The sequence below is a fragment of the Xenopus laevis genome, chromosome 8L (assembly GCF_017654675.1).
Source record: "Xenopus laevis strain J_2021 chromosome 8L, Xenopus_laevis_v10.1, whole genome shotgun sequence".
NCBI classification, from domain to species: Eukaryota; Metazoa; Chordata; class Amphibia; order Anura; family Pipidae; genus Xenopus; species Xenopus laevis.
This window is the reverse complement of record NC_054385.1, coordinates 17,481,303-17,497,073: the sequence shown is the minus strand read 5'-3', so window position 1 is coordinate 17,497,073 and position 15,771 is coordinate 17,481,303. Positions and strand designations below refer to the sequence as shown.

Genomic DNA, 15,771 nt, shown 5'->3' with positions numbered 1-15,771 from the left:
TGTGTGGTTTAGGTAGTGTAAAGCAGTGACAGGCACTCACAGGGGAATTTGGCTGCCACTGTGTCATCCGGATTAGAGCAGCAGTCAAAAGACCCCATGTTAAATCGGTCTTAGACTGAAAAATATCAGAATGTGAATAAAAGGCAATGGGTCGAATACTAACAAAGCAGGAAGCAAGTGAATGACTAAAGCTCTCAAGATGCAGATCTTTAACATATGGTGTCTGAGCAGCAGAGTATTTTACACTAAAGAGATTTTGTATTTTCTTTTTCAGGTTGTATATGCACCGTCAATAGACTATAGCCCAAAATATATCGCCCATTTTCCCCCCTTCTGCATGCTGTACAACTGAAGTATTGACGAAGCCTTCTTTACCTACGGGTCAGCACAGCGGTGATATGCATCATTGCTCCTTAGCTGGCCATATTTTAACGGGGTGGTTCACCTTTAAATTAACTTTTAGCATGTTATAGAATGGCCAATTATAAGCAACCTTCATTCGGTCTTCATTGTTAATTTTTATAGTTTTTTAATTATTTCTTCTGACTCTGTCCAGCTTTCAAATGGGGGTCACTGACTCCATCTAAAAAACAAATGCTCTTTAAGGCTACACATTTATTGTTATTGCTACTTTTTATTACTCATCTTTCTATTCAGGACTACTAATCATATTCCAGCCTGCCATTCAAATCAATGAATGCTAGTGTAATTTGGACCCTAACGAGCAGACTGATGGAATGGCAAACTGGATATCTGCTGAATAAAAAATGAAATAACTCAAAAACCGCAAATAATAAAAAAATAAAACTTTTGCAAATTGCACATTTTTGACAACTGCAAATTGTTTCAGAATATCACTCTCTCCATCATACTTGAAGTTATCTCAAAGGTGACAGATTAACCCATTACTATGATCAGGCTTATTGATAGCAGTTGCAGTTATTTTTAGATGCACTCCATGGAAAAAAGGTAAGTACTGTATCTGCAATTAAGCAAAACCAGCAAATGTCCCAGTTATAGCTGCTGGTCTCTAACAAGCTTACTAGGCATAGTGGTGATGTACAGTTTTTATATTCTGTGCTGGCATCAAAAAATGGTCTCAAAAAGTGGGAAAACCATGCTGTATTGAACCCGGCACCAACAGCCTGAAAGTGTGTGTCTGATGCTAAGCACAGGATCATGTATATTGCATATGGCCGCTCATACATTGTATTTAGACAGGAATTAAAAACCATGAATTCATTGAAAAAATGTTGCATTTGCAAGAAGCAGATATTATAATATTTAAAATGTAATGGGCAGTAAAAACATTGAGACAGTATCAGTTTACATTCTGAGTATAAGCCCATGAGACAATATCAGCAGAAGTTGTTTGAATGGTAAAAGATACCCTGGGTGGTGCTATTACTGGTACAAGTGGCCTTAAAGTTAGGTGGATTAGGTGAAGTAAAGATAGCAGCCTTGAGCATATCTGATTTGGCTAGATTGAGCAGACATTCTAGATTCAAGTGGAGCAGGCACTGCTAGGGACATATTCTTCCAGGATTTGTCCCAGTCAATGAATCGAATCGAAGTTTTTTTTGGGTACTTCGACCATCGAATAGGCTACTACGACCTTCGACTACGACTTCGATTTGAACTAAAAATCGTTTGACTATTCGACCATTCGATAGTCGAAGTACTGTCTCTTTAAAAAAAACTTCGACTGCACACTTCGCGACTTTAAACCTACCGAGCTACAATGTTAGCCTATGGGGACCTTCCCCATTACATTTCTAAGGGTTTTTTGATCGAAGGAAAATCCTTCGATCGATGGATTAAAATCCTTCGAATCGTTCTATTCGAAGGATTTCATCGTTCGATCGAACGATTTTTCCTTTGACCGATCAATAGTAGTATTTGCGGTAAATCCTTCGACTTCGATATTCGAAGTATTTTACCTTGAGGGTCGAATTTGAGGGTTTATTAACCCTCAATATTCGACCCATAGTAAATGTGCCCCTTAGTGTACTTCAATTACCTTAAAGGAATACTACCATGGAAAAAATAAAATTCCAAAACACATCAGTTAATAGTGCTGCTCCAGCAGAATTCTGCACTGAAATTCATTTCTCAAAAGAACAATATATTTATATTTAATTTTGAAATCTGACACGGGGCTAGACATATTGTCAGTTTCCCAGCTGCCCCCAGTCATCTGACTTGTGCTCTGATAAAGTTCAGTCACTCTTCTGCAAGTTGGAGTGATATTACCCCCTCCCCCCCCCAGCAGCCTAACAACAGAACAATGGGAAGGTAACCAGATAGCAGCTCCCTAACACAAGATAACAGCTCCTTGGTAGATCTAAGAACAGCACTCAATAGTAAAATCCAGGTCCCACTGAGACACATTCAGTTACATTGAGTATGAGAAACAACAGCCTGCCAAAAAGCAGTTCAATTCTAAAGTGCTGGCTCTTTCTGAAAGCACATGGCCAGCAAAATGACATGAGATGGCTGCCTACACACCAATATTACAATTAAAAATATCCACTTGCTGGTTCAGGAATTACATTTTATATGATAGAGTGAATTATTTGCAGTGTAAACAGTGTAATTTAGAAATAAAACTACATCATAAAAATCATGACAGAATCCCTGTAATTCACATTCACGTTGGTGTATCAGCAGCTTCTTTCTGAAAATAGCACTGACTGCACTTATTTACCCATACAGCACTGGTTCCTCTAGTAGAGAAGACCCCAATTTGCTCAGGATGTATTAATGTTCTAGCATTGTGTGGATTCTCAGTAGAGTGGCTTTTGTCAGGCAATTAAGAATGTTAGAACCGGAGAATTGGGCCTAAAACTACCGAGGTCTGTAGAACATTCATTATATTGTGCTATAAGTAACATTTAAGCAATATGAGGAGGAGACTGTAAACTATGTATATTTGCAGTGAGGGAGAATTTGTGTACTCTTTCTAGTTTTTGTATTTAAAAGATTAATAATTGATTCTTGCTTTTCTTGAGTTGTTTTTCCCATATAAAGGAACCCTTTAGTTAAACAGCGCTGTTCTGGTTCCTTTAATTAATTCTTTGTCTTAAAGGTGGGCTTTGTTAAATTTTCCATTACACAATTCAGGAGTGTCAGGTGAGAACTAAGTGGACACAGATATCTATCCAAATATCTATGGTTTGATTTTCTTTTAAAACTTTTTTATTAGATAACAATACAGTATTAACTTTCGTCATATCCGGTTTTTACATATATTTCTATTTTCAGAAAATGGATATTCTCCTACGCAGAGGAGGACAATGTCATCACATTCAAGTACCTGGAGGGCCAAGAAAAAACTTTAGTTTCCATCATTTCTCTCAACTATACAGCATAAATCAAAACATTCTGACTTTGGAAATTGCATATCAATAAAAAATTAAACTAACAAACTTAAATAACCGTTTCCGTGTTTACTATAAAGATACAGTAGTGCTCCTAATTCAGTGCCTATGACTACACAAAGTACCATCTTGTAGGTTTCAATACTATCTAACCTTGTCCCTTGCTACAATCTTGCAATCAGAAAAAAAAACCAAAAAACAAAACAATTAAATAAACCATAAAGCTCCTGCCAGATATTTGCATCATAAACTGGTATATAATATCCAAGGCGTCCAGATTTTGCTGTAGACATCATATTTATCTGCAGTAACACTCAACATTCTCTCATTTATCATAAACCATTTCATTTTGAGCCGGAACATAATTATGGGGATTGAACACTTTTTCCAGGATGCAGCAATGGTCTGTTTCGCTGCTGTAAAGATAAATTGTATAAGTTTACTATGATATTTGTTTGAAATTGGAATATTTGTATTAAGCAGTACCATCAGAGGATCTTTTCTAAGTTTGATTCCCATAATCGAATCAATTAATGTAAATATCCTGGACCAGAATCTGAACTCCTGCCTACATTGCCACCAAATATGTAACATAGAGCCGTCCATGCTACAATTTCGAAAGCAGAGCGGGCTAGAATTAGGATAAAATTTATGTAACTTTGTGGGAACCATATACCATCCAGATACAACTTTATATAATGTTTCCTGAGCAAAAATATTTGTTGAAATCTTAGTCGTATTGGTCCAAGTTTGTTGCCATGTAGATTCATCTATTGTAATGCCCATTTCTTTTTCCCATAGTTTAGAATAAGTTGGAAGGGAAGAAATCGAGGAATCTAAAATTTCTTTATACAGAATGGATATAATTCCTCCACTACAAGGAAATTTAACACACATTTGCTCCCAGATAGAAGAGGTCAAAATATTAGTACACCCTTTAAGTAGTTTGGTAAGAAAATGCAGTATTTGTATATATCAAAAACATTCTGATTTTGGGGGATTGTTTTGTTCAACTATAACAGACCAGTCCTTAAGGCCTTGTAAGCCAAGAAATTGGATGACATATATCATATCATGCGAATTCCACCAACAAAAGTCCCTATCTTGTAGCCCTGGTTTAAAAATAGGATTCCCAATCACAGGCATAGCTGGGCAGTGTGGAGATTTTAAAGGTGTTTTTGGTATGATTTGATCCCAAACGGATAATGCCATTTTGAGCACTGGGGTGGAAGCAATAGGTCTGTCTTGTTTAGGAATCCATAGTAACACTGCAGGATTTATTGTTTTCAGACATGCTACTTCAATTTGAGCCCATAAGGGAAGGTTGGGTCTATAAAAGTGAATTAGAGGCATAATTTGAGCAGCCTGATAATAGTAAAGTAGATTGGGGACACTTAGGTCGCCTTTATTTCTGGGCAATAGTACTGTTTTTTGGGATAGTCGCGACTTTTTCCCCCCCCCAAGTAAATTTCATAAATTGTGATTGAATTTTGCTAAGATGGGACTTTGCAATTTCTATCGGTAAGACCCGAAAAAAATACAATATTTTAGGCAATAGTATCATCTTAATTGCATTTATACTACCAAACCATGATATATGCAATTTCAACCAAGCCCTAAGTGACTTCTCAATTTCTGCCCAAAGTTGTGGATAGTTAGCTCGGTATAAACCTTCAAGAGTTGGAGTTATTTTTACCCCCAGATAATTTAATAGCTTATCGCTCCATTGTAGGTCAAAATTAAGTTGAATCAATTTCTTCTGTGATTGGGAAATATTCAAAGGTAAGGCTTCAGATTTCACAGGATTAATCTTCAGTCCAGATATGAGCCCAAATTGAAATAGGTTATTAAACAAGTGTGGTAAGGATGTAAGCGGTTTCGTCACCGTCAACAATATATCATCAGCAAATAACATTTGTTTGTGAGTTTGCTGACCTATTGTTATTCCAGTTATATTTGGGTCTTGTCTGATCAATATTGCTAGAGGTTCAATCGCCAGAATAAATAATAACGGCGAAAGTGGGCATCCTTGTCTCGTCCCCCTATACAAGGTAATCGAGTCAGAAGCAAAAGGACCCCATTTTAGGAAAGCCTGCGGAGTGTTATATAAAGCTTGGATAGATAAGAGAAATTTATCCCCAAAGTTCCATTTTCTTAACACATAATATAAATAGTCCCAAGTAACTGAGTCGAATACTTTTTGAATATCTAAAGCCAGGATTAGCGCTGAAGTTTGTGAGGTATTAAGAGTATATATTAATTGTATCAGACGCCTTATATTTTCTCCACCATCTCTATTGGGGACAAACTCTACCTGGTCAGGATGAATAAGGGTTGCTAAAAATGAATTCAAACGAGTGGCCAATATTTTATCTATGGTTTGATTTTAACAAAGAGCTTGTTCAATGTTAATTTCTCTTTTGGGTTGGTTGCTCTGATGTTACAGCAGTTCATTTTTGGGTCAATGGGTTTTTACATTCAGAATCATGGATTTGGTGCATCCCTACTCTTTATTTGAAATTGTAAGCTCTTATGAGCAGGACCCTATTAATCTTCTGTTTTCTTTCAGAACTTGTATGCATTCTATTTTTCTATTTCTTGTTTCACACTGAGGGGCAGATTTATCAAGGGTCGAATTTCGAAGTGGAAAATACTTTGAAATTCGACCATCGAATAGAATCCTCCGACATTCGAATTTGAAGTCTGAGGATTCTATTCATCGTACGATCGTATTCCGATCGTACGATTTTCCTTTGAATATAAAAAACTTAGAAAATCGCTCTGGAAGGTCCCCATAGGCTAACATAGCACTTCGGCAGGTTTAAGTTGGCGAAGTATTAAAGTCGAAGTTTTTTTAGAGACAGTACTTAGATTATCGAATGGTCGAACGATTTTTACTTTGAATCGAAGTCGAAGTAAATTCAAAGTCATAGTATCCTATTCGATGGTCGAAGTATTTAAAAAATTACTTTGAATTTTTAGTTTTTTAACTTCAAAACTTCCCTCGAATTCACATCGACCCTTGATAAATCTGCCGGAGTCTTGAAAAAGCCTCAGAACTTTTAACACAGAAAATAATTGTATCAACAGCATACACAACAAAGAGACCTGCTCATTTGTAGGCAAAGTAAAAGTTATTCTGGTTAAAAAAAAAAATAAAGGCCTAAACTCACAAGCGTACAGTTAACTGGTGGAAGGGAATTTATAAGAGTAGTGTTATAGTGTAAATTGAATATAAAAAAATCTGTTTGCTCTTTTGAGAAATGGACTTCAGTGCAGAATTCTGCTGAAGCAACACTATTAACCGATGTGTTTTGAAAAAAAACATGTTTTCCGATGACAGGATCCCTTTAAAATGGATTTTTATTGAGAAAATGTTTATGCCAGACCCGTCTGAGTCGCAGGACTGGACTGGCAATCTGTGGTTTCTGTCAAATGCCAGAGGGGCTGCTATAATATGCCATAGAAAGTTATTTTAGTGGGCTGGTGGGGCCTCTCTGTACATGGAATGCCAAGGCCTATTTTAATTCTGTCTGGGACTGGGTCCCCTAAGGAACTCCGAAAATAAAGTATTTTTGTCACCCACCCCTCACAGAGCAGCAGACATTGGGTATGCACCCCACTGACACAGGACCTACATTTTTTAATATTATTTTTACAATAAAACTTTCTGTCTTATAAAGTATGAATAAATAATCCAAATTTATAAAAACGACCCCAAAATGTCGTCACTTTTAAGTTCTTTTTACATTCGTCCCTATTACACTTCCTCAAGTTTTTAACTTTATTCCATGTTTATAGAGGACCCCACTGCAGCTTTTCACGTCCCTACGCCTTAAAACCCTGTCAGAAAACCTCAAAGCCCTCCATAAACACAGCAATTCTATAACTGAATGGTAATTCCCTTCCAAGTTTCCTTTTACTTGAAAAAAAATACTATGATTTCCATCATCTTTCTCATTTTCCTATGGGACACGTACTACACTGACTAAGCGCGAAGTGATAACCACCCCTACTACAACATGGCGCTTTATTGAAAGTCAGACACTGAAAGGAAACGGAAGTTGTCATTGCTGCGGCCCCGTGATCATCCTCCGGCGCCGGAAGCGGCATTTTCTAAACTGGGAATATGGCGACAGTGACTGTGCGTTCTGCTCCGGTCGGAGGTTTTGATTTCGGCAATTGCAGGAGGTAAGCAGGGAAATAGCAGGGGAGAAGTATTATTGTATTTAACGTGGTGAAGCCGGGGGTATTGTCGTGACGGAACTGAAGCGCTCAGTTTAGGGGGAGTGTGATTAGGGAGGACTGCGGAAATAAATTACTCAGCACGCTGACAAAGAGAACATTGTTGTGGGTTTTAAAGCCTTAAATAATATGGTTTTTTTTTTTATATCAGTCTTTCGGCTTATAAACTTTCCTGGTTTTGGGGAATGTTTGTGCGTGTTTTGACTTCTTTTCAGGGATAAAGCCTGTTACAGAGACCCTGGGGCTCATTTATCTACACTGGGCAAATTTGCCCCTGGGCAGTTACCTATAGCAATGGGCAAATTTGCCCATGGGCAGTTACCTATAGCAACCAATCAGGGATTAGCTTTTTGAAGCCAGCTGGCAGTAGAACATTGAATGCAGCAATTTGATTGGTTGCCATGGGTTACTGCCCATGGGCAAATTTGCCCAGTGTTGATAAATGACCCCCCCCCCCCGAGAGAGAATGCCCTCACTGCTGGCAGTGGCACTGACTGGCCATCTTGGATGCTGGTAACTGTTGACATCTGAATATATACATAGACCAGGAACATTGGCTTTGAAACAGACAAGACTACCCTGTGGCTGCCCATCTGTTTTTGTTCTTAAAGGAGAACTAAACCATAAAAAAAAGAGTGGCTAAAAATGGCATATTTTATACACTGAACTTATTTCACCAACCCAGGGCCGCCGACATTTTCGGGGCACCACCCACCCTAGCACCAAGCCCCACCCCAGACCCCTGCCATTCCACATCACAGTTAAAAGACCCACACAGACATCAGCGCTAAAAAAGTAACCCCACACACACAAGTTATAAAAAACTATCGATGGCCAGGGCCCCCTTATAAATGTAAAAAAAAAAAAAAACCAGTGGCGCCAGGGCCGCCCATAATAGTTAGTTTTTTTTAAAAAGCATTGGTGCCAGGGCCCCCCTTACAAGTAAAAAAAAAAAAAAAGTGGCAGGGCCTATAGAATATTAAAATAATACATTGGTGGCCAGGGAATTAAAAAAACAAAACACAAATTGGTGTTCAGTAGAATTGAACTCGTGGACTTCAGGACTTTAACTTTGCCTCCTTTCGTGACTTAGAGTCTTATCTCCACTTCAGGACTTCAATTGCGACTGTTTTCATGACTTTGTGTCTTTTTGCTGCTTCGGGGCTTCGGCTATTTTCGTGACGTGGGGTCTTTTCGGCGCTTCGGCTATTTTCGTGGCTTCGAGTCTTTTTGCCGCTTTGGGAGTTTGGCTTTTCAGCACTTATGCATTTTCGGCTTGCCGCAGATCTTCGGCGCTGGCAAGGGGGGCCCGGCTCTTTCTAAACTGCAGCACTGCCGGGCCCCTTTCATGCCCGGGCCTGGGACACTTGTCCCCCCTGCACCAGCCTAATGTTTCAGCTTGTCAATAGCAGCAATGATCCGGGACTTCAAACTTGTCACAGGGGGTCACCATCTTGGAAAGTGTCTGTGACACTCGCATGCTCAGTGGGCTCTGTGCAGCTGTTGAGAAGCTAAGCTTAGGGGTCGTCACTAATTATCCAGGAGAAAATGAGCTTCCCCTGTAGTATAAGCTGATGCTATAGGGCTGATTATTAAATGATGATGCTAATTGCACTGGTTTCTGTGCTGTCATGTAGTAATTATCTGTATTAATTATTAATCAGCCTTATATTGTGAAATTTCTATTCTATGTGTACTCTATATTGTGAGTGGGTCCCTAAGCTCAGTAAGTGACAGCAGCACAGAGCATGTGCAGTGAATCAGCAGAAAAAAATATGGGGAGCTACTGGGGCATCTTTGGAGACACAGACCTTTACTGCTAAAGGGCTGTGGTTGCCTTGGGCTGGTACAGAAGCAACATTTCTAGCTACATCTTTAGTTAGGCTTTAGTTCTCCTTTAAAACCAATAACTAATGTTCATGTAAAAAAGACAAGTGATAGGCAGTGTCAGTCTGACCTAGAGTAGAGTTGTTTTTTTTATTTTAAAGCTACATTACTTTGCTTAATAAAGTGATTTATATGTGTGAGTGAACATTTTTGTTCTGTGGCAGCACCCTGTATTGATGTAAGAACACTACTGGAAACCATAATATGCAGATCCAGTAGCATTTGACATGTAATAGGGTCAGGTATCAGATGTCAAAAGTAATTGCACTAGCCTAAGCACAATGTGCAATATTTGTGTGTTACGTTTACTATATATTTGAATATCATTACTGTAATCCTTTTGTTGTTTGTAGCATGACTCTAAAGGTTTCCATTTATTCATGTTCAATTCAGGTTCAATCACTGTATTCAACAACCAGTTATTGAAGAGGACATATGTCATAATTTTCTTCTTTTTTTTTTTACAGAAATACTCTCTTAACTAATGAATTCACTCAAAAAGGACATAAACTTCCTGCAGCTCGCAAAACAGGGACCACAATTGCTGGTATAGTGTTCAAGGTATGTTTTGGGTCTCTGGGAAAAAAAAACAATTATACCTAAAATATCATATCGGTTCGGCCAGGCACAAGGGATCTGCCAAATCCAAATCCTGCTGAAAAAGACCGAATCCTGGATTTGGTGCATCCCTACTCGTTAATAAGTGGATGTTTCTGATTTATTTAAAAAATTAAGATTACACTATTTCTCTAACTACAGACAACTCAAAAGCAGAAAAGGAACCAAAATATAATTCTAATATCATGTACAGTTTTATTAGTAAATATTAAATTCCCAAATATAAGCAAATCCAACAGTTCTAAAAGCATCACAGTAAAAAACAAAGACCCCTCCACATTTCTTAAATTATGATATGCATGTAACAAATAGAATATTGCATTAATAATGCACACAATATAGTGCACTAGGCTTGCTTTAGGAATCCACTTGACCTTGACTCTGTTATTATTGAGTGGAGGATCATCTAAGTAGAGATTTAAATTAAGGCCCATGTTATATATAAAATATTAGTCCAAAGTGCAACGAATGACATAGGCAAAAAATTATATTCCCGGAGCTTATATTATGAAAAATAATATATTTGCTTTGGGTAAATTGGTGTCCTAGTGCTGAAACAGGAAAGAGGTTTCACAAAACTGCTGCCATAAAGTAGGAATAAAGTAATTGTCATGGGTGTTATTAACCAGCACTGTGTTCATCAGGCTTGCTAGAATCCTGAACCTTAGTCCATACCATTATAAGTCCTCAACCAAGCTTTTAAGTCAGCATTATGCATTCATCTGACATTTACCAAATCCAAACTGCTTAATAGCTTTTCATCAACCAATAGAATACATGTCCACTGCTCTGTGAAACCTGTACTCCCCTTCACCTCACATTGTGCATGGTGCTTTTAGGTTTGTCTACCACAGCTTGCCCATAATAAGACAGGGTGTGCCAGGGACGATTTTGGGCTCTTTTATATTGAGATTGTATACCGGGCATAAAACATCCAATGCTCCATCAGCTTTACAAGAGCAGACTCGTGTCACATTTTTGTCAGAAGTTAATGGTAATTTTAGATTTGTGTGCAATGCTTTACATTTTTTTTTTACTGGAACTTAAAGCTTGCTGGTGATTTCTTTACTAACGTCCTACATTGTTAAAGGCTACTATTTTGCAAAAGGGTAAAGGATGCTTGTGTATTTATATTTCTGTCTTATTTGCAGGATGGAGTTATACTTGGAGCTGACACAAGAGCAACAGAAGGAATGATCGTTGCTGATAAGAACTGCTCAAAGATCCACTACATAGCTTCCAATGTCTAGTAAGTAAATCACTACTGTTAAACTGTTTGTAAAGCTAGCATACATAGACCGAGGCTGGCTGCTGACTCATCAGCTCAAGATTGAGTCAGTAGCTTATTGACACGTGAAATAATGACAGATATCTATGTGGCAGGATTAAAAATACTGGAAAGCACAGGGCTGTTAATGTGGTTCTCTTCTAAGAAGTTTGCATAGGCCCATTTTATGACTCAATCATTGGCCCAGGGACCAAATGTTAGATCAGCCTACTTTGGTGGCCAAATAAGACAAAGGTTGATTAATTTGGCAGTTCTGTCAAAGGAGCATATTAACCTAGTAACATAGTAAGTTGGTGAAAGAAAGCACACGTCCATCAAGTTCAAACTTCAGTCTGTATATAACCTGCCTAAATGCTATTATATTATTTGGTATTAGCTTCTTGAGAATACTTGGCAAGAACAGCAGGTTTTTTATGTCTGTTATTGCTAGAAAGATTGTGAATATGTAAAGTTCTAAGAAGTTATCCCTTTAAACAAAACCTACAATAGAAAGATAACGAAAGAAAAAAGGGACCTTAAAAGAGCGAGATAATTGGTAATACATTTATGTAAATAAAATATAATTTTGAAGTGATAGCGCTAAAAAAAGCTTCACACCAAAGATATCTAGCTGGTGGCCCACAGGATGACACTCACAAGGGTTTTAAATGCTCCACAGACTGCTTAAAAACCCCATACATTTCTTTGTAAGCCTTCATTTTAATCCAGGCTTTGAACAAACAATATAAGAAATAACTGGCCCACAACCCATGTTAATATTTGAGCAGTAGTGCTCTACAACAGTTGGTAACATTTTTTTTAATTCACAGGTGAAGGAGTTGTTTTTTTCTAAGTAGAAATTAATATGCAAACTAGGGTTTAGTTTTTGAGCAAAACTTTTGTGTGTTATTCACCAAATCAGAAATTAAGAATTTAGTGCATGCCTAATTTTGAATGTACTATGAAAGTGACCCTTGTCGTTGCTAATGGATCTCCAGTCTTCAGGAACAGTATTATGGTGCACCCATCTGCTCCACATATAGAATTGGAAGAACAAGTCTTACTGTATGTTTTAAACCACACATTGAGTGGTTATATACTTTATGCAAGTTTTAATTATTCTGATGCCTAATTTACACTCATGTTCATACAATGCACAGAGAGGTGGTCATTTATAAACACTGGGTAATTTTGCACCTGGGTAATATCCTATAGCACCCAATCAGCTTTCACTGTTCAGCCTGCAGCTGGCTGAAAAAAATCAAATCACTGTGTTGATATTAGTTACATCCCAGGTGCTAATTTGCCCAGTGATTACAACTATAGAAAGTCTTCACATCATTCAAGTCGTAGTCCCACTTTACTGAGCATATACTTTGTTTTGGAGTAATTTTCCCATGCAGCTCTATTCTCAAGTCATACTGGTCAGTTGATGCTTCTATGTAGAGCTGTTTTGCTGCTACTAGATCATTTTGAAACCATTCTGAATGGCTGATTTTAATATATATTTTTAGTCAAAGAATGGTTGAATGATGGAGAGTGGTTTGAAGATATAAAAAAATAAATAAGAGTAGCTCTACTTAATTGCATGATGTGCATTTTACTTTTTACAGTTGCTGTGGTGCTGGGACTGCAGCTGATACAGAAATGACAACCCAGATGATCTCTTCCAACATGGAGCTACATTCTTTATCCACAGGACGTTTACCCAGGGTAGCAACTGCCAACCGCATGCTGAAGCAGATGCTATTTAGGTAATGCAGGGAAACCATTTTATGGAAATACTTAAAGGAAAACTATACCCCCAAAATGAATACTTAAGCAACAGATAGTTTATATCAAATTGAATGACATATTAAAGAATCTTACCAAACTGGAATATATATTCACATAAATATTGCCCTTTTACATCTCTTGCCTTGAACCACCATTTCGTGACTCTATCTGTGCTGCCTCAGAGATCACCTGACCAGAAATACTACAACTCTAACTGTAACAGGAAGAAGTGAGGAAGCAAAAGGCAGAACTCTGTCTGTTAATTGGCTCATGTGACCTAACATGTGGTTTGTATGTGTGCACAGTGAATCGTACGATCTCAGGGGACGGCCCTTATTTTTTAAAATGGCAATTTTCTATTTATGATTACCCAATGGCACATACTACTAAAAAAGTATATTATTATGATAATGGTTCATTTAAATGAAGCAGGGTTTTACACATGAGCTGTTTTACTCAGTATCTTTTAATAGAGACCTACAATGTTTGGGGGGTATAGTTTTCCTTTAATAAATGAATAATGTCATATATTTTTTTGCTTAACCTCGTTTAAGGTTTTGCAAAGCCAATGCTTTGTACAGTATATTGGCTGCTGTTAGAGTACTATAATGGTTAGTATATCAACTTGCTGTGGTAGCAGTGCTTTGTTGCATCGTTGCCACCATATTAGATATTAGCCTGCTCTCTGTACCTCAACACACAGCTCATTGCACATGCGTGTATTAGGCATCTCCCCATGACCTGAAGCTTCATAGATATGTTTGTGAACATTACAGCAGAAGCAGGGAGTTGGTCCCTTGGGAGCATACCATCTTAAGAGTGATATTATTTACATGTATCAAACCAATTTTGTAGAACCGTCCGTTTAATGTTTTTGGACAGACAAGCACAGGCAGTTTCCTGGGGCAATGATGAAATGCAGGCTTCCCATGAGACCACTTTATCATTGCTGAGATTTAAATAAGATTGAGAGCCCCAAAGTGAAATGAGTCTACTGCTAGAAATGGGAAGTAATGTAAAATTAAACTCAGAGATTTCTTAGGTTGCAAGGAACTTTAGCTGGCCCAGAAATGCAGTTGAGCATTGTTTGTCCTCAAATATAGTGTCTCAAATTAGCATTTCCCCTCTGTATGTTAACACTATACACATTAGCTTGCTGAAAATGACATTACTTTTTACAAAAAATATAGACATTTTAATGTTTGGTTTATTAACTAAGGAGCATTTGCAGTTATTTTGTTTATTGATTAAAATAAGTTACCAGATATATTAATAACTTGCATAAAATCTTAAACAGTATTTAAAACTTTAACTATTGAAATTAGGACGCTAATAAGTGACTGACCAACCGCTTAATCATGGTTTTGGAAAGGAAAACATGATACATTAACATTCTAATAAACCATTTTTCTCTCACTTGTAAGCAAAAAAAAAAGTATTAAAACCTTGTGACAAACACTTATTGAGCATCTACTACAGTTGGCTTTTAAATTATTTATTCTGTAGCTTTATTGATGTAGTATAGGCACTACGGCAGCCATTAATGTGCCTATATTGGTTACCAACTGGGCAATTTATTGATTTTCATGTGGAGTAGGATCAGTGACCTTCCCTATTTAAATCTAATTGGAGCTCAGTTACACCTCATCCATATAATATTATTAATATTGATGTATTCAAAGGTTTGAAATCCCGACGTTGGTAACTGGAGTGTGGAAGGATCTACTTGTTTAGACCTAGTGATCTTTCAGGGTATAGTCATCTTAACTCAGACTAACACTTTTCAACTTGCCATGGTAAAATTTAAAGAAACCTTATCATCAATAAATAGAGCCTGTACTCTGTTAGTGGGAAACAATAGTTTTTGTTTTTTGCAAACTGAGTGCAGACTGCCATATTGGGTCACAGGCTTGCACACAATGAGCAAGCCAGGAGACCTTGCTTATTATGCCCACGTGTATCACCAAGTGTAAGATCGGGAGTTGTAGTTCAAAAATAGCTGAAAGACTGCAGCTGTGCTTGCCACCCCCTGCGTAGTTACACGTGGCATCAGTTTTCAAAGGGAGCTGAAATGCAAGCAGTGCGTATTCTTTTTATTGACAACACTTACATTTCTGTTTTCCTGGCGTCTGTCTTATCAGCAGTTGTTCCAAAGCGCCACTTTGCAAAAATTTTGTAGCATCGTCTGTATTTGAGATTGAATTGCTGCTCATTGTGTTCATTTGTCTGACAAGATAAAGTAAGCAGCAGAAAGGCTCTGCATGGCAGCTCCAGCATGAAATATTTATATGGAATATAACAGGAGCAGTTTAATTTTGCAAGGACTTTTCAGCTGCTCTAGGCAGACACAACACAATCACCGAGTGAAAGCAAACAGATAAGTGTACATCATTTTAAAGATATGAGGAAAGGAGAACTGGGTATGTGCCTCTGGCTTAGTGTCAAATATCCAACTTTCACAAATCACTTCCTTTGGATACTTTGTTTTTAGTGAGTTTGAAAGTGTTGAGTGGAAAAGTGCTTTGTACAGTTTTAATCAATGGGATTGAGACAAAGCTTCGCTCTCATTTAGCCAAATGGACTGCTCGGCGATTAACC

At 37.7% G+C, this 15,771-nt stretch overlaps 1 protein-coding gene across 1 annotated transcript in view; it reads left to right on the top strand.

The window, feature by feature from the left end:
- The first annotated feature begins 7,413 nt into the window (after positions 1–7,413).
- The window catches only part of psmb7.L (proteasome (prosome, macropain) subunit, beta type, 7 L homeolog), a 33,325-nt gene continuing 24,967 nt past the window's right edge, over positions 7,414–15,771 (top strand). Inside the window, exons 1-4 of the mRNA XM_018229557.2 lie at positions 7,414–7,571; positions 9,980–10,073; positions 11,282–11,379; positions 13,011–13,151. Of these exons, the coding sequence (XP_018085046.1) occupies positions 7,510–7,571; positions 9,980–10,073; positions 11,282–11,379; positions 13,011–13,151 (395 nt within the window). The 5' untranslated portion in view covers positions 7,414–7,509. The remainder of the gene's footprint in view (positions 7,572–9,979; positions 10,074–11,281; positions 11,380–13,010; positions 13,152–15,771) is intronic.